The 17,972-nt window shown below is 34.3% G+C and overlaps 1 protein-coding gene and 1 long non-coding RNA gene across 5 annotated transcripts; both read right to left on the bottom strand.

The window, feature by feature from the left end:
- Positions 1–594: 594 nt before the first annotated feature.
- LOC142178511 (uncharacterized) lies at positions 595–3,371 on the bottom strand. The gene is made up of 3 exons (XR_012706677.1): positions 2,582–3,371; positions 2,401–2,457; positions 595–2,267 (listed from the first exon to the last, which is right to left on the bottom strand). It is a non-coding gene; the product is annotated as an uncharacterized LOC142178511 (long non-coding RNA).
- A 599-nt stretch (positions 3,372–3,970) lies between these two features.
- Positions 3,971–15,577, bottom strand: LOC107779069 (uncharacterized). Of its 4 annotated transcripts, none has more exons than XR_012706563.1 (7): positions 14,859–15,577; positions 9,567–10,692; positions 8,617–9,048; positions 7,120–8,235; positions 5,748–6,254; positions 4,388–5,262; positions 3,971–4,258 (listed from the first exon to the last, which is right to left on the bottom strand). XR_012706563.1 is itself a non-coding variant. In XM_075247854.1 (6 exons), exons 1-6 carry the CDS (start codon positions 15,329–15,331, stop codon positions 4,633–4,635), a joined length of 4,284 nt encoding a protein of 1,427 aa, XP_075103955.1. In that variant the 5' UTR covers positions 15,332–15,577; the 3' UTR covers positions 4,340–4,632. The 4 variants fall into 4 exon arrangements, 2 of the variants coding, with proteins under 2 accessions (XP_075103955.1, XP_075103956.1); XR_012706564.1 differs by having other exon boundaries at positions 8,617–9,042; positions 14,859–15,576; XM_075247854.1 differs by lacking the exon at positions 3,971–4,258 and having other exon boundaries at positions 4,340–5,262.
- Positions 15,578–17,972: the final 2,395 nt, after the last annotated feature.

The raw sequence follows: 17,972 nt of genomic DNA, 5'->3' as shown, positions 1-17,972 counted from the left end.
GATTAAAAAGAGCTGGAGCTGGGGCGCGTCTACTCTAGCGAAGTGTGCCTCACTCTGCTGTCCACTGCAAGCAAGGGAAGGCAGGATCCGCATCTGGTCTGGCGAAGCGACTTCGCTTCGCTGTCCGCCAAATTAATTGGGTGATCTGACATTGGTAATTTGACCATAACTTCTTGTAGAAATATCCAAATGACGAACGGTTTGAAACGTTAGAAATTAGACTAAAAGATCTTTAATTTGATAGGTCATCCATCACATAACTTCTTATATACATGTATATATGATCGTCCAAAGTTTGGTCTTGTGCGTACTCATTTGGATCTTTTAGCCTATCATGTAATTTCCAACTTGACTTGAACTTAGGGCTCTCCTTAGACCCCACGTCACTTATAATATGTCTCGTTCACTTATTATCATATGATATTAATATTCATCCTATTAATAGTCCACGTCTTCACACAAAATAATATAATTAGCGCACATCGACTTTTTTAATAGCGCTTAAGTAGTTCAAAATTTTCCGAGGCGTTACACATACCTTGTGCAGCAACAATTGGAAAAATAAAACACTATTAAGCATATTCCCCTCAAAAGATTTGATATAATATATTAGCATCTACATAAATATTATAATTTAAATTTCGTCGAGCAGTCTCACACTGATAATGGTAGAAGGGCTCCAAGCTGCTTTTCCACTAAGACTGGAGGCTCTCCTACCAGAGAATTTCAACCTACATTATATATTCTCCGCAAATAAATATAGCAGGTTCATAAAATAAATAACAAAATATAAGCTGACAATATTGCATCTTTGAATCGAATTATATTTGGTTGTCGAAGCGATTTTTGATTAACGATCTCTCTTGCTGCATTCTCATTAATGTACAATAAAATCTAAGAACATTACATGATATCGGATACATGTTCAACTTATGACAACAAAATAATTAGACAATGAGCATCAGAAATTTAAATCAGTTTTAAAATGTTTAGTTAGATAAATTCCCTTCTCTTAATATATTTCATAGACATATGCCATCAATATGCCTCATGAGCCTTGCTGCACCAAATTTTCTGGACAAAATATCCTTCACAAGCTCGTATTCTTCTATTTTTTTCCAAAACAAACTTCAATACATATATATATCGGTGTTGCGTACTACAAATGATTGTCAGTTTTAGGATCAGTTACTATGTCTAAAAGGAAAGTGCTTTAAGGGTAGATATTCTTAACCTTATTAAAAAAAAGAGTAGATATTTTTAAAATATGAGAATTTCAATTATCTTTGATTGGTTTTCTTTAAAACCTTTGAAAGACCAATCAAACACAAGTGAGTGTTCTTTATTTTTTCATCAATCTCCAAACTCTTAAAGTAATGAAATTTAAAGGAAAGATGTGGTAGAATAATTTATTCTTATATTTGAAGCAGTAGAAAGTCATATATCACAATGGATGGAAGAATGCGACATAGTATAAAGGCATCAAACCTGTCAATGAAAGAAACAGGAAATAAGGTCAAATATAAATAAAAAGATAATTAAAGATAAAGGCGAGGGGGCTTTCAATTATTTCACTGCAAACCCGCCATTCTCATCACAAATGTAAACTCCCACTTTTAAACCACAATAAAGTACTATGTTCTTACCAACCAACTCATAGATCATGTGTTTTCATACATACAAATGCATGTACAGTACTATGTGCCCAGACATACAACCCTTTTGATACTTTTGTCTTAGAGCTAGGACCATTTTTCATTTATCTGTCTGATAAGATTAACAACCCATAAATAAACTCCTAAATACAGACAACCAAGAGATTAGTACTAATAGACAAGTCGAACTTATGAAGCAATTTTAAAGTTAGAGTTATCATGATATAGAACAATAAAATAGTCACAAAAATCTCTTGGGATTAGATCCAAGCATATTAACTTCTTTTGGAGTCTGAGCTCTTGATTCCATTACTAAAAGATTCATTATCTCAACAAACAGTTTATCTCCAGCAATGTCCACAACAGTAGTTATACTCACAAAGCCAAGCGTCTCATGAATAGCTATCAGGTAAGATGTTGTAATAAAATATATCTATACTGATAATTTCAAATAAAATATAATCTCACCATGTGTTCATTCAGTACAATTCAGTGTCTCTTACATGGTGGTTATAGAAAGAATGAGAGTACTATTCACAGCTAAAGCACACTACATTAACTCACATCGTTATTGGTAAGCCTGTTGCAGCCAAGTTTGCATCAACTTTAATCCTATCAGCATTAGATTCAACATCAACTTTAAGACCATTCTTTTACACAGTTGTACCATATCACTAAATTAATGAAAAGCAATAAAGAAGAAAGAGAAAGAACATAGAGCCAAGTTGCAACACAGGTCACATACCTGAGAGACAAGTTCATAAGCTCCAGGGAAACCTATGCCAGAATTCGGTGTTACGTACTACAAATGATTGTCAGTTTTGGGGTCAGCTACTATCTCTAAATGGAAAGTGCTTTAAGGGTAGATATTCTTAACCTTATAACAAAAAGAGTAGATATTTTTAAAATATGAGAATTTCAATCACCTTTGATAAATATATCTCAAAAAACCTTTTCTTTGCGGCGTTGGGATCAAATCCTTCAACACCCTTAGCAGAAGCGACACCAGCTAAGAAGTATATATGCTTCACATGATTTATTTAGAAGGCAACGAAACGACCAGTACCCTGAATTAGTACACCATAGAAGGCAAATAAATGAAAAGAATGTAATAACTAACAGAGATTCATGGCCTTTATAATCTTCAAAGAGAGTGAAAAATTATTAATTTATGATTTTTGCAGCATGTAAAGTTTAAGACCGCATTGACTTACTGGCCTTTTTCTTAAACAATTGAGAAACACAATTGTGAATCCAACTTTAACAAACAGCTAGAGAAATACTCATACTACACATAATCGTTTCATATATAAGCAAAATGTTTTTTGTATGTTCGTCCTAAAGAAATTAATAACAAACTTTCCAATGATAAACTTTCAGAAACAGAAATAGAATGTCGGTACTACACATAATCGTTTAATTAGTACAGTTTATTGTGGACAATTTATCCATAAAACGAGTTGAATATGTTACATTTCGATCTTGTAAAATCAACTCTATGGAATATGGTATTTCAGGCTTGAAACGATCCGGGATTTCCCCCATTCGAACGAATCTAACTTTGAGACGGCATCGAGTTGCTTGAAATTTGACTGATTTCATGAAGTTTTGTATCCATATTGCAAATTTCTATATTTTAAGCAAAGAAAAAAGGGAATGGAAAAGAAAATAAAAGGAGGATAGCATAGGAGACAGATTTTAAGTGGTGAGGTTAGGTTTTGATGTCTACGTTTGGGAAGAAGATAGTGGAGTGTTGTTTTTTCTTTTCCTCCTGTTTCTATGTAAAATTATATGTAAAAACATTTGTAGTCGAATTTTCAGGTTTTTAATAAATTGAATAAAAAAAGTAATGAAAAAACGTGGGAATTGGAGTCTACTTTTTGGAATTAAAGTAACTATATTTTTTATGTTTTCAATTTTAAAAAGAGATCTGCCCAAAAACGTGGGACCAAAGCTGTGAATACTGAATTGGTTAATTCCTTAAAAGAGATCTGCCCGCAATATGCAGGAGTTTCATAACATGCTGGACTTTTTGTATATTGCAGGTAAAGGTATTTTTGTCTAGATTGCATCTCTCTATGCATTAAATAATGACTATTTTTCAATTATCCTACAAACGCAGGCTATATTTCATTTACCCGCCCAAAAACTTGTTAGCCATTTTTCCTGTGCAAGTTGGAGTCGTATTTGAACATAGGGCTTATTTCTTGATGGGCTTGGGCTGCTAATCAGAATTTGCCTCTTATTATAGTGTGTGCTTCTCAGGGGTAAGCTACGTTATAGGCACAATGAGAGCAGAGATAATTGAGATTCAGTTAATCGAAGCTGAAACTGCACCTCTATCATTAGTAGGTTTAGCCAGGGGCCAAATCCCCGGTATCCATTGAAGACTTTGCACAGTAAAAAATAAAGTTGCGCCATTGTTATCACCTATAATTTTTGGCATAATGATAAGCACTTGATTCTAACATTATACCAATGATCACCCCCTTGATATCACATTTCTTTCGAGTTGAGAAGCTAATAGGTACTCCCTCAATAAACCAATCTGGAAGGTCATCATCCCCTTGAACATAGAGGTACTTAATATGCCTTAGACAATCCTGCATTCAGAGTCCTAGTCAACTTGATATAAAAATGTGGACATAATCTTGGTGTCTAAGAGGGAAGAAGGAGAAAGAATCTTAGAAATCCACTTTTTTATAGAAGCAAAGCACGCGATGATATACAACCTTTTCAAAGATTTCAAGCATTCAATGCCAGGAATATCTATTGTCTTCTTGCAATTACTGAAGTGGAGTTCTACCAAATATTCCAAATTTGATATACTAGATACATGTTCCAACGCGGAGCAGTTTGCAGCATTTAACCATTCCAAACTTGAGGGAAGTTGAGGTAGAAACTTGAGCTTTCTGCAGTTGGGAGAAGCAAACGCTTGAGAATACAAAGTCCTTCGTGCTAGAAGGAAGGCTGCAAATCACCTAAAGAGAAGGTATTTTAAAGCACAGAAAATCTCCTTAACGAAACTAAAATAGTTATGCCTTCTTTCCTCTTCTCCATCTTCTTGAGCTGAGTTCGAGCTGAATACATTGCTCTCTGTATTAGAAGCCCCAATAAACCTTGTTAATCTTTCTGATACAGATTGTTGGCTCTCATCCAATGATTCCTCATTACCTTCATAATCATCATCACTTTCATAAACTAAATGTATTCCACACTTCTTCAGTTCAATCCCAGTAATGGGAAAGTTGCCCAAGCCCACCTGTATTATATCACCATCCTCGAGTATAGAAACTAGTGGATGATAATCTTGGTACCTGCACAAGTAAACTTGATCCTCGGGCGTAGTTGGGACTCCTACCAAGTACATACCAGTAGTATAAACTGCTCGATTTGCTCTAACGATTTTTGCATGGATGTTAGCTATTACAGGCAATTCATCCCTTAAATCATCTGGTTTAGCACAGTTCACTGACACAACTATGGCAATAACCACTGCTTTAATTTCATTGTTTCTGTGTTTTGAGAAATGCACCTCACCTGGAGTTAACCAACTTGGGATTTCACTGCCTGGAATGCTAAAATTATACAAGTTTTTCACAGCAACCTGAGAGTGAAGCTTTTCATTAGCCTAACAGGTAAGTACTGTTTTGGCAAAAAGTTGAATGAAACAAAGAGTGTTTTTGGTATGACAGTTTTTTTTTTTTGGGGGGGGGGGGGGGGGAACTTTTTTCGAAAGTAAGTCATTTATTTGGTGTTTTATTTCCGAAAAATATCATCATGGGAAAAACATTTCTACCAAAAGAGAAAAAATAATTGGGGGAAGTAACTTTCCTTCTCAATTATCTTAACTCTTTACTTCATATCATTGCTTTAACCTACCCTTAGACATTATTATCAATCTGCAATACTCAAGAATTGCATCAAACTACTCTATGATTTGCAAATATTATTATTAGTCTTTGATATATTTTGTTTTTGAATTCTGCATTTAGCAACCAAACACCGGGAAACATTTTTCCACAAAAAAATATTTTTTGTAGAGAGCAACTTCCGTCGTACCGCACACACTTAAATAGGAGAAAACAGTACCTTATCAAGTTTGCTTCTAACCATAAAGGCACAGGAGACATTGCATCCAGCCATATGTAGCATTCTTAAGGATTTCAAGCATTCGATACCTTGGATATCTACCAAACTCATGCAATTTGCAAGGTTTAGCTCGTGCAAGAACTCTAATTTTGAGATATCGTGTATGCTCTCGAGTGCTCCACAGTTTGCAGCATTTATCTTGAGCAAACTTGAGGGAAGAGGAGGAATAGCTTTCAACTGTTTGCAGTGGGGAACAAGGAGCTCTTTCAAGAAAAGTAGTCCTTTCAGACTAGACGGGAGATAGGAAAAATCATTGAAACCAAGATTGATGATCTCCAAAGATGATAGTTTCTCAAAATCATCCGGTATTTTCCCAACTATTCTCCATGCACGGGCATCAAGTTCTTGTAACATGGATAGCTCTGAGAAATACGAAGGAAGCACAACAGGTGCTGTTTCCCTTTCTGTGTAGGTAGCTGCTTCTGTGTTTTCAGTACTTTGTGATACCTGCAAAGGCAGATCCAATGTTTAATCTTTATGAGTTTAACACTATGTTTGGATAATTGTTATCCATTGTTTTATAATATATTGTATTGTACTGTATCATTTTATGAATATAACGTTTGAATAGATTGTATCGTTTGTTGTTGTTAAATAACATTTTTGTTGTTGGTTTGACTGCATCGTACAGTACTGTAATTGATAAATTCACTAAAATACCCGCAACTGTTTTAAATAAAATTTATCAAGAATTACACATAAAAATAATTTAAGAAAACCTCTTTCTACTAATTTATCATTAATTACGTAGCTTGGAAACAAGAGCAAAAACCTGGAAAAAAAAAAGGTTAACTAATATTAGCAGCACCAAATAAAATTAAAACGGTGAAAAGAGACAAAGAATCGAACAGAGACTTGGATAATAAAAAGAACTGGGCAAACAACTCTAGAAAAGAGGAAAGAAGACAAAGTAGGTCAATAGGTTGGAGATTTGGAGTTAAAATAAAAAAAATTAAATGATTAAATAGAATTATGGAGTAATAAATAAGGACATAATTAGAAAAGAAAATAAGAAATGATCACACCATACCAAATCGGTTGTTTCATAAAATGGGGCTTTTGGTTGTTCCGGAACAATGGATTTAACAATACGATACAATCAATTTTAAATAAACAATCAAAACAAACATTGTTTTGGGATAACAACATAATACGATACAATGGGTAACAATCATCCAAACAAGCTGTGTAAGGTTATAAATTCTTTGAAAACATGGTTTCAAAATATAACATGTATACTAGTTTTCATAGTTTCCACACACACATACATATATCCATGATTTAATATAACTATGAATTCACCAGCGCGTACCTGGCAGAAAGGCTTCTTTCCCATCTTCAGAATTATTAAGCTCGATAGCATCCCAAATGTTTCAGGTAATTTTGTTACTGAAGTCTCCTCCATTAGCAGGTGTACTAAGTTCTTTAGTTCCCCAATTGAAGCTGGCAATTTGCAAAGTCGCTTACATCTGGTCAATCTCAATATGACAAGATTCTGCAAATTCCCAACTGATTCTGGCAGCTCCTTAATAGCATCATTTCTGGTAAGAGTCATTGTTCTAAGAGCTAACAATTCTCCAATGGAGTGGGGAAGCGAGCCAAGGCGCTCACAGTTCCTTATCTCAAGATTCTTCAGTGATTTAAGTCCACCAAAAACATGATCTGGAAGACTAATAATTGGAACCTTGTCTATTTGAAGCTCAACCAAAGAAGACAATCCTTTAATTGAAACAGGCAATGCATTTAAATGCTGACTGTTTCCGAGCGATAAGGACCTAAGATAATACAGAGAACCAATAGATTCTGGCATCATTTTTATTGCACTGCCATAAAGCCAGAGATTTGCTAAAGATTTGAGGTTGCCAAAAGAATTGGGAATAGCAGCAAGTGACTCACACCTAATTAAGTTTAATGTATGAAGGTTCTGCAAATGTTCAATAGAATCAGGTATTTCTTCCAAAGCAGAACCATTAAGAGAGAGTTCCTTCAAAGAACTTAGCTTTCCTATGAACCGGGAAAGTTGTTTCAGTGAGTGGCACTGGCTTAAGCTTAACTTCTCAAGTTTTGTTAAGCGAAATATACTTTCAGGCAACTTCTCTATAGCAGTCCCATCTAATAGAAGTTCTTGTAAGGACTTCATCTTGCCTATATCTTCAGGTAACTGTTTCAATCTCGAGCAGCCCGAGAGTATCAGCTTTTGAAGATTTTTCAGCCCGGAGACTTCACCTGGAAATTCAACAAGGTTGCGGCAATCTCTTAAATTTAAATGACGTAAAGTTTTCAGATTCCCAATTGTTCTGTGAATCCTTTGCAATGCACTGCAACGTTCAGCTATCAACTTTTCCAATGCTTTATGCGTGGATAAATCAGGAATAGCTGTTATTTTATGACAACCAGAGAGATTCATAACTATCAACTTGTTTTCCACCTGCAAAGTTTAGAGAAGCATGCATAAATAATCTATATTTGAGATTAAAAGAAATGAGAGCATATCAGGACTTTCATCAACTACAGGATGCAATTCAGGTAATCAATTTGTATATAACTAAAGTTCTGTCATTATGAATTCCCTTTATGAGCTTTCTAATAACCAATGCTGTAATAATAAATGATCATAGATGATAAAGAGATATTTTAGTGTCTTTTTTTTTTTTGTTGGTAAGGTCATATTTTTGCTTCTTTATTGCCAGAGCATCACCCTTAAATCAGCAAGTACTTGACATTAATTAATTATATATGTCAAAAATGTAAAAGCTTAATAGTTGAAAAATGTAATCAGTATTTCATCAGCATGACACGTAAAGCATACCTTTTTGCGAGTCCAAGTCCATTCCCGGCTTCCAAACTTCTCTATTTGGCTCTCTGAGAGATCAAGCATGGTAAGTTCACTTGGATAATAATCAGAATAAAAGCTTGAAAGTGTGCACCTTTTCCATTGGAGCCATTTTAGTGAAGAAGGTAACTTCCCCAAATTTCCCTCTAGTTTCACATTATCGAATTGGAGTAGCCGCAGATTAACTATTGGATCAAATGCTTCAGTGTTCAATACCAAATCATTGGTTTCTTTTGCATCATTTTGAAATTGTTCTTTGCACAACTCTTTAATGTAAGCTAATGCAGAAGTAAAAGTGGGAACTTGTTGAAAATGCTCTCTAGTAATTGCTTTCGTGCTTTTAATCTTTGATGATGGCTTCTGATACTGATCCAGGATGATCCCTTGGATGTTCTGTGTCCCCTGTTGCTTTCATGACAAATTCTTTTTGTTTAGTATAAAATGTAAGTTTAGCAGAAAACAAAAACACAAGAAAAAAACTGGGAGTCCTTGTAGTGTATTAAGAAAGAAAATTAATAATACAAGATGTCTGGAAGTGTTTAAGACTTAACATTAGTGTTGGGAGTGCAAATTAAATGCTTTTAATCCTGATTTACAGATTTTCTCATTTTTAGCTAGTGATTTGTCTTACAACTTGAAATAGCTGAAGGGTCTTCTTTTATTAATCTCTTACCTCCAAAATCCGCTACATGTTATGAGACCATGGTCTAGAAGTAGACAGGACGCTAAATCTAGTATACTATATAATAAAACCATTTAACTTCGTTACACTATCCGGTCACCTAAAGTAACTACAACTACCTGTTCGTAAAGAGTTGGATTAGTAACGTGAAAAACAAGGCAGGTTAACTCTTACAACATGTCAAAATGTACTGATAATATAAAAGACGTTTTCACGTATAAGTTAAATCGTAAAGAAGGCATACCTTCCTTCCTTGTAACACACTCAAAACATCAGCAACATCCCAAAGTCTGCTGCGCTTTCCGGGATCTGAAATGCCTTGTTGTATAACAATTTGTCTTCCCATATCTCTTATCTGGTCATGCATCCACAAATCCCCACCATCAATTACCTTAATCAATGATCTAGCAGTTAAAGTGTCAAATGCAATGCTGGCTCTAAAACCACATCCTTTCATCACATCAATTACATCTTCAGCTTTCTTTTCTAATTGATCAAGAAATAAACATGCAACATCCAGGAATATACACTTCTCTTCATCATCAAGACCATCATAACTTATTTTCAAGATTTCCTGAAGATGTGGAGAGCGAATTTGTTTTAGCTTTTCTAGAGCATCTAGCCATTCCTCCTCGCTTCTTTTATCAAACAAGAAAGAACCAAAAACTTCAAGAGCCAAGGGTAGCCCTCCAGTGATTGAGACAATTTGCTTGGACATATTCACAAAAGCTGGAAATGGCTCCTGTCTTCTAAATGCATGGTAACTGAATAGTTTTAGTGAGTCAGGACCACCCAATTCTCTCACCTCAAATGTCTCGTTAACGATGTCTTCTAGCAAAATTCCTCTGTTTCTAGTACTAATAACAACCCTGCTCCCTTCAAAGAACCAGTTTTTCCCTCCAATTAGTGCCTTCAATATGCTTACATCATCATTTACATAATCTACATCATCTAAGACGAGCAGGACACGCTTTTCTTGAAGAAATCGTCCGAATTTTACTCTTCTTTCATGTGCATTACCAGGGGAGAAGGAGAAGACCTTGCTCGGGAAAAGACCTTGTATTATTTTCTTCTGAACGGACACAATGCCTTGTTGAGCAGCTATTTCCTTAACATTCAAGATAAAAGCCCTGTGTGTAAAATGAGAAGCAAGTTTATTATAAAGAGCCTTAGAAAGAGTTGTTTTACCAACTCCTCCTATTCCATGCAACCCAATGATCTTGACACCACTGCGCTTCACATCTAACTGTCTTATGAGTTCTTCCAGACGGTAGTCAATTCCAACAACAAATGGAGCTACAAATATTGGGGAATTGCTCAATTCTTGTAAAACTCTTTTCACCAAAGTCTGTATCAACTGTGACTCTTCACTGCAGATTTCAAGCAAACATCAATATTGTTAATTTGGAAGGTCTTCCTTTTCCTAGTAAACTTTTATGATTTTAACTTCTATGTAATGAGAAATTTTATACAATCAGATCACTGAAAAATAGTACTCCTCCGTTTCAAATTAGATGATGTAATTTTCTTTTTAGTTTGTTCCAAAATAAATGACACACTTCTAACTTTGGAAATAATTCAAATTTAAACTCTTCATTTTACCAATTTTACCCTTAATGATAAGCTTTTATAACTACACAAATGTCATGACCCCACAAAACATTTATCCCTTAACCTTTTAAAAGCACAAGTTTGAAAAATCTTATTTTTTTTCTTAAACTTCATGCTGAGTCAAAATAAATCATCTAAATTGAAACGGAGGGAGTAACATATAATTACATGTATTATTGGGATTAGGGTATGGAGGTCGAGGATTAGGGTAGAAGGTTAGTAGATAGTCGAAGAGCAATGCCTCACTTTCCTGTGGGAGAGGCATGGTGACAGTTTGGAGCACCTTAGCTGCTCCTCCTTTATTGTTCTCGTATTATTCTATTCTGTAATTTCTTTATTACATGTTGTTTCCTTTGCGTCGGCTATCTATTATTTTATTGTCGTTATTGTTTCTTTTCTTCGGTATTTCCAACATGGCCTCTTCACTATTGGTTCTTTTTCCTCAAACTTGCTTTGTTTTTTTAAACCGGTCTATCTGATACAGCTTCTCTACATCGCATAAGGTAGGGGTAAGGTCTGCATACACATTACCCTCTCTAGATCCCACTTGTGGATTACACTGGCTATTTTGTTATTGTTATATTGGGATTCATAAATGGTAATCTGGAAAATATCAGAAATTACCTGATACAGCATGCTAAATACACTAATTGTGTAAGAATTCTTGTACTTAAGTTCTTTCCTAAAACCTTATACAAGATAGTTGAGATGTAAACGAAGATGATACGGGAAAATGTGAATATGGTTCAGATAGTTGTTCTTTTTTCTTTTTCCTAGGTGTAATCTTTTCCTTGCTTAAGACAATTTTATTCACGATAAAAAGGGATGATTTCAACAAATATGTAAAAGATGTGTGTGCAGAAACCAGAATTTTTTTTAAAGGTAATAAGACTTGAAAGAAGTAAAAACAATTTGAGGGTGTTCGATATATATTATATATATTTAAAATCTATTATTTTACTTATATACACAATGTAATTTTTTGTAATATTTCGACGAATTAAACAACCTTTAGCAAAAGGTGGCTTCGGCCCAGTGTGTGCATGGGCGTATGGCTCAACCCTAGTCATTTCCCTTTTTTTTTATATCTGTAGTGTGCAGGCCAATTTGTGCGCACATAGACTAATTCCACGGGATACCTGTCACCTCTTATCAGCAACATGTATCCGGTAACTATGTCCACCAAAACTTGGACATATAAGAAAAAATCATCTAATATTTTTGCCTCAGCTGAGATTTGGAACTCATTCCCAAATTAACTTCAAGTGAGACTAGTGTTCTTCCTCATATAATTTACTTTTCAATTATTTAATCTTTTGCTTTATGGTTAAGTAGTTACTAGCATATCTCTGTTTAAGGAAAATAATAGTGAGCAGTTAATTAAAAGAACACGTTTATAATTATTAGAAAGAAATTTGAGATTCATAATCATCACGATTAAGCTGTTAGCTTTTTCTTTGTACGCAAGAACAAAAGAAAAGGCTATTACTTCTTCTATAGTAGGTAATTGTTCCATATTGTTGAGGTATTCTTGATTTTCTTTGGCATGATACAACGGTGTCCTTGAACCATTAGGACTGCTAATAAAGTCCGACACTACTGAACAATGAAGTTGAATTAACCACCTTATTTGATTGAAAATAAATACTAAATAAAAAACCAATTAAAAGCACAAGTAAGCAATTGAAAGTGATACTAACTGATAAGCTCTAATATACACGGGCAACTCAAAAGCTGCTCATTAATCTGCACCTGTTTATATAGAAATAAAATAATCAAACCCCATCTAGGACCACCACAACTTTAAAATTAAGCAAACGTATTTTATTGAGTTAAGATTCTGGTTACACAAAATAATATTTGTAAAGTAGGCCAAGTTTAAATATTGTTGCGTGCATGGGGACACTGCAGTTCCAACTTCCAAGTCAGTCGGATGATCGGATCTATAGTCGAATTTATGACTTAGTTATACACATATTGTTAGAGATTGTGATGTAGGGACTATTTACTTTAAGAATTATTTTGTCGCGGGGAATGACCACGTTCCTTCTTGCATTTAATTAAGGGCCCGTTTGGACATAAAATTTGATGGAAATTTTTTCTAAAAAAAATTTACTTTTTTTCGAAATCAGCGTTTCTTCGTAAAATTTCCAATTTTTACTTGAAGATGCATTTTTGAAATTTTCGAAAATTTGAAAAACTCCAAAAAACTGTTTTTCATAATTTTCACTCACAAAACTTCAAAAACAATCCAAACAGAAATTTATGTCTAAACACAACTCTAAATTTCAAATACCATTTTCACTTGAAAATATTTTTCACCATTTTTTTAAATTTTACAATTCTTATGTCCAAACGCCTACTAAGTTCTTAATATTTTTTCTTCCTTTCTTTGTTTTGGTTTAATATCCTTTCAACATTCCCAGTCTGGCACATTGAAATCTCTATTCTCCTGCACTGAGGGGCGGAGTCGGTGTTCTGGCTAGGAGTTCGGCGAATTCAGTAGTTTTGATTCAAACACAATTCATTAATTATAATTTAATAATTTAGAACTCAGTAACTTAAAATGTTTAGAATTCTGAACTCATAAACTTGAATCTTAGCTCCGCATCTGCCTGCACTCAAGGGTGTAGCCTAATAGTTAATGTAGTAGGTGAAAACCACGAGGTGTCATGTTCAAATCCCAGCGGAGGAAAAAAATACTAGGTGATTTTTTTCCTCTATCCAAACCTTGGTGGATAGAGTTACCTGATATCTGTTGTTGGTGACAGATATCATGTGTAATTAGTCGAGGTGCGCACAAGTTGGCACTTATACCATGATTATCAAAAAAGGAAATCATAATTCTCCTTTTGTCACTGTAAAATTTCTATAATTAAATCTAAAGGTTGAACACGTCAATTTTAAATCTTGCATCCACCTTTTGTGATAGTGCAACCCATCTTCTTGATATCCTAGAACCTCTCCGGAGTATGGCTAGCCAAACACTATCTTATAAGTTACCTGCTCAATTTTTTTAAATTACAACCGATCAAATATATTACTCCTTCCTTACCTACATATTTATATGACACTGTTTGACTGAGTACAGAGTTTAAGAAAGAATATATTTTGAAATTTGTGGTCTAAATCAATCCTTCAATATTTGTGTAGCTATAAATAATTTCATTAAATGTAAAAACAAAATTTCAAAGTTAAGCTGCTTCTAAATATTAAAAAAATTACATTTTTTTTGATACATAATAAAAAAAAAGTGTGCCACATAAATTAGAATAAACAAATTATTAGTTATGTTGAAATTCGTGCTATGATTATTTTTGTTAGTGCGAGTTAACCAAATGACTTGCTTAAAATAACAATGCAGATTCTCATATAACTCGAACCGAGTTTTAGTTACGAGGAAAAGAGAAATATTGTGAACCGACATTATTATTTTGAACAGCCAAAAAAAAAAATACTCGTATTATTTTAATAATTCTGAATTTTATGTGGATATCATAATCTCCCTATCAATCAACCAACGATCCTAGTGTTGTCAAGTGTCTATGCTGGAGCAACCGTCGAGGGTTGATCTTGCACCAAATCCAGACGTTAGGGCGAGAGGCGGATCCAGGATTTAAATCCTATGGATTCAATTTTAAGGTTTTTAACATTGAATCCATTATATTTTTAAAGTTATGAGTTCATATCTATTATTTTTATAATTTTGATGAATTTTTACATACAAATTTTTACTCAGGTTATGGGTCCAGTTGAATCCGTGTATTGTATACTACATCGAACTTAGGGCTGTCAATATTCATGGCAAATTATTTAATTTGTACCAAATCACATGTCTAGGGTATCTTCAATTAATAATATTTAATCTGTAACTTGATTCCAATTGGTTAGAGAGAAGATAGAAAGAGAGAGAAATTATTATTACCTATTATAATAAACCCAGCCGGAGATTCCCCCAACTCTTTCCATAGCATTTCTCCATCTCACCACCTTTTCCACTCCAAATCTTCCTTCCAAACTCTCAAAATCATGTAGAAACGGTCCTCTCTGCCTTCGAACATCCGACGGGTCAACCCGGTAGAACACGGGCAGAACGAGTTTACCCAACTCACAAATCGTTGCTAATTCCTCTAGACACCATCTCGACGAAGCATAATTGGGTGAAATAATAGCAATAGCTGCAGCTGAATCGTTGATTGCGTCCATAAGACCTGGTGCGATCTCGTCGCCCTGAGTTAACCCGTTTGTGTCTCGAAACACTCGGACGCCTTTTGAGTATAAGGCATCGTATAAGTTTTTAGTGATGTTTTCGCGAGTATCTTCGCCTCTAAAACTCAAGAACACGTCGTAATTCAGCCTTAGCGATGGGAGTGAAGTTGTGGTCTGAATTTCCTCCATTGATGTTTATTCAGTACTGTCAAAATGCTTTCTGCTTACAGTACGTAGCTGAATATGTACCAGTAGCAGCCAGTGGAAAAGGGTTATAAAAGGAATTTACTGTATTTCTTTTTTATTTTTTTATTTTTTTCTTTTTTTTCTGGGGGTAGATTTTTCACTTCAAGTGACGAGAGACAAGACAAGACTCACATGGTAACTTTTGTGTCCGTGAAGGACGATGAAGATAATGGGTGGTATTTGAATTACCGGTTAATTTTAAGGATAAAATTTACTTGTCATAATAATAAAATTACAAAATTAGTTTTTCGTCACATTAAAATTACTTAATTATGTGTGAATTTTTCAGACTCATTGGAAGGTCAAATTTATGTTGTCGAATTAAACACAACACTCAATTCTTTGTCACTTTGTAAATCTCACATCAAAATGTAAAAAGCTTTACCATGTAATATTGTTAATCATCTAGGTATTAAACTCAAGACAATTAAAAAAGACTCTTTTTTCCCTTGAATCCAGACGGGCTTTCAAACATGAGGATAATTTTAGGGGAAAAAAAGAGAAATAACCAGATTTACAATTGGTAATTAAAAAATAGTTACAGTTTCAAAAGTAATTGAAATTTAATCATTTTTTCATGTAAAGATATAATCTGAACAAAAATATCCTTAAAAATCCGGAAACAATCTAGCAAAATATGATGGAGTTCAGATTTTATACATATGAGATTTCAGTATAATATGCTGAAATTTCATAATGTGTTGGAGTTCTAAAATAATGTGCGGATAGTTTAAATGAATAAGCTCCATAATCCAACATATTATGCTGGAATTTTTCGTGCTGGAGTTCCAACATAATATGGTGGAAGTTTACACGCATAAGCTTTATAATCCAGCATATCATGCTCGAACTTTTCGTGTTTCAGCAAAACAATAGTTATTTTTTAATATTTTTACAAACGCTGACTATTTTTTGATTACTAGTTCGAAAACTGGCTAGGACTTACTATTTTCACGTAATTTTAAGGCATAGTCAAATGTTGAAGGATATATTTTTAAAAAATTTAACCTTGTTGAAGAATTTGAACATGTAGTATCTATTCATTTTACACTAGAGAACAAAAACAATGATAAAACAATTTTAGTAACTCGAAGGATGCAAAATAAATCAAAATTGGATAACTTCGGGTACGTATTTAGACCCTTTCCCTCTTAAAAAAAAAATTGAGTTAGACCATGTCAGCGTTTCGGGTCTCCTCGTACATGAACTGAAATGTATAAGGAATAAAAAAACGCGGCACAACAGCTTAGGTCGACATCAAAGAGCAATTATCAATTGGAACATAATTGAGATCTCTTATTTTTTAGAACTTTTTTATCCGTAAAATGTTACAGTTGAATTTATACGTGATTTCTAGACAAGTGAATTAATTCGACCCTAAAATAATAAAAGAATTGAATAAATATAAAATACTTAGCCTTGAGCTGAAAATAAAATAGCATAAACAGTAGTTCCGGGAGCAGGGCTTCCGGGCAGACTAGTGATGAAATAAAAACACCAGGGGATAAAGTTGTATGAAGCTTTTAATAGGTTGTAGCGTAAGTTTGCTAGAAAAATTGTGTCATTTACAATGATAACATAGCTCACTATTTATAGTTGTACCTAGGGAACAAGGTCCTAAGATCATGCCCTTCTTTAATGTCAATTATGAGGGTCATTGAAAAATGTGTGACGGGGGCATGAATGACAAATTCTGTGTAACGGGCAGTGTACTTATAAATGTTGTAGAATATTCTATTTATTGCATCTTATGAGCATTACTCTTTCTCGTAACAAATGGAACAATTGTCTTGTATTTTAGCTATCCTCTACCTTCGGCTCCACGTGTCACTCTCTTATGCAATCACTTAATATATCATATTTTACCCTATATGGATAGTCCCCTACCTTCCGGTGACATAACTTTGTGTCACCAGGAAGTTGGTAGAAACATTCTTTCTGGCGGGAATTTCTCTGACCCCTTCTGAAAATCTTCCGATGGATGATTAGACGCACGTCTTTCCACATTTAATGCCCCAAACACGCGTCATCCCACGATTCATGATCATAACTTTTGCCGGTTATCGAGGTAATCATGACCATGAATTTAGCCGATTAAACCTTTACTTATACGCATCAGCCTCCTTTATTCACACCCCATAATTCTCCAAACTCTTTCAAATTCTCTTCATTCAATTTGCACTATGTTCTTCAACCTTTCTTTAATTTTCTTGAGAAGAAAAAGCTTTTCCTTCTTCTATAATATATAATGACTTCTTATTCAAAAAATCTCAGTTCCTCAAAGAACAAAAACAAAGCCGATGAGGCCGCTCCCTCTACAGTGAGCACTATCATCCCGAGAAGTCTCGTCATAACTAAAGACTTCTGAGAGAAATTTCCTTCTGCTAGCCCTCGTACATGGGCCGTTAGCAGATATTCTTCTTACATCCATCCTTCTAGTATTCTTGCTTTAAAGAAAGATTGTCATTGCTAGAATTTAGACATTATTTCTCCTGATATGGCAGAACGGGTAATCTTATCCAAGAAGGATTTTACGTACTTCTATATGTATCCCTTCACTTTGGGGATATTTTTTCTGAGTAGA

This window comes from Nicotiana tabacum, chromosome 24 (genome assembly GCF_000715075.1).
Source record: "Nicotiana tabacum cultivar K326 chromosome 24, ASM71507v2, whole genome shotgun sequence".
Classification (NCBI taxonomy): Eukaryota; Viridiplantae; Streptophyta; class Magnoliopsida; order Solanales; family Solanaceae; genus Nicotiana; species Nicotiana tabacum.
This window is presented reverse-complemented; position numbering and strand designations above follow the sequence as displayed.

Excerpts from the sequence above, each read along its gene's own strand:
- LOC107779069 (XM_075247854.1), bottom strand. The coding sequence starts at position 15,331 with ATGGAGGAAATTCAGACCACAACTTCACTCCCATCGCTAAGGCTGAAT. Across the intron at positions 8,236-8,616 it reads GGACTTGGACTCGCAAAAAG|GTGGAAAACAAGTTGATAGT; the intron begins GTATGCTTTACG and ends TAAACTTTGCAG. Across the intron at positions 5,263-5,747 it reads TTAGAAGCAAACTTGATAAG|GTTGCTGTGAAAAACTTGTA; the intron begins GTACTGTTTTCT and ends CTTCACTCTCAG.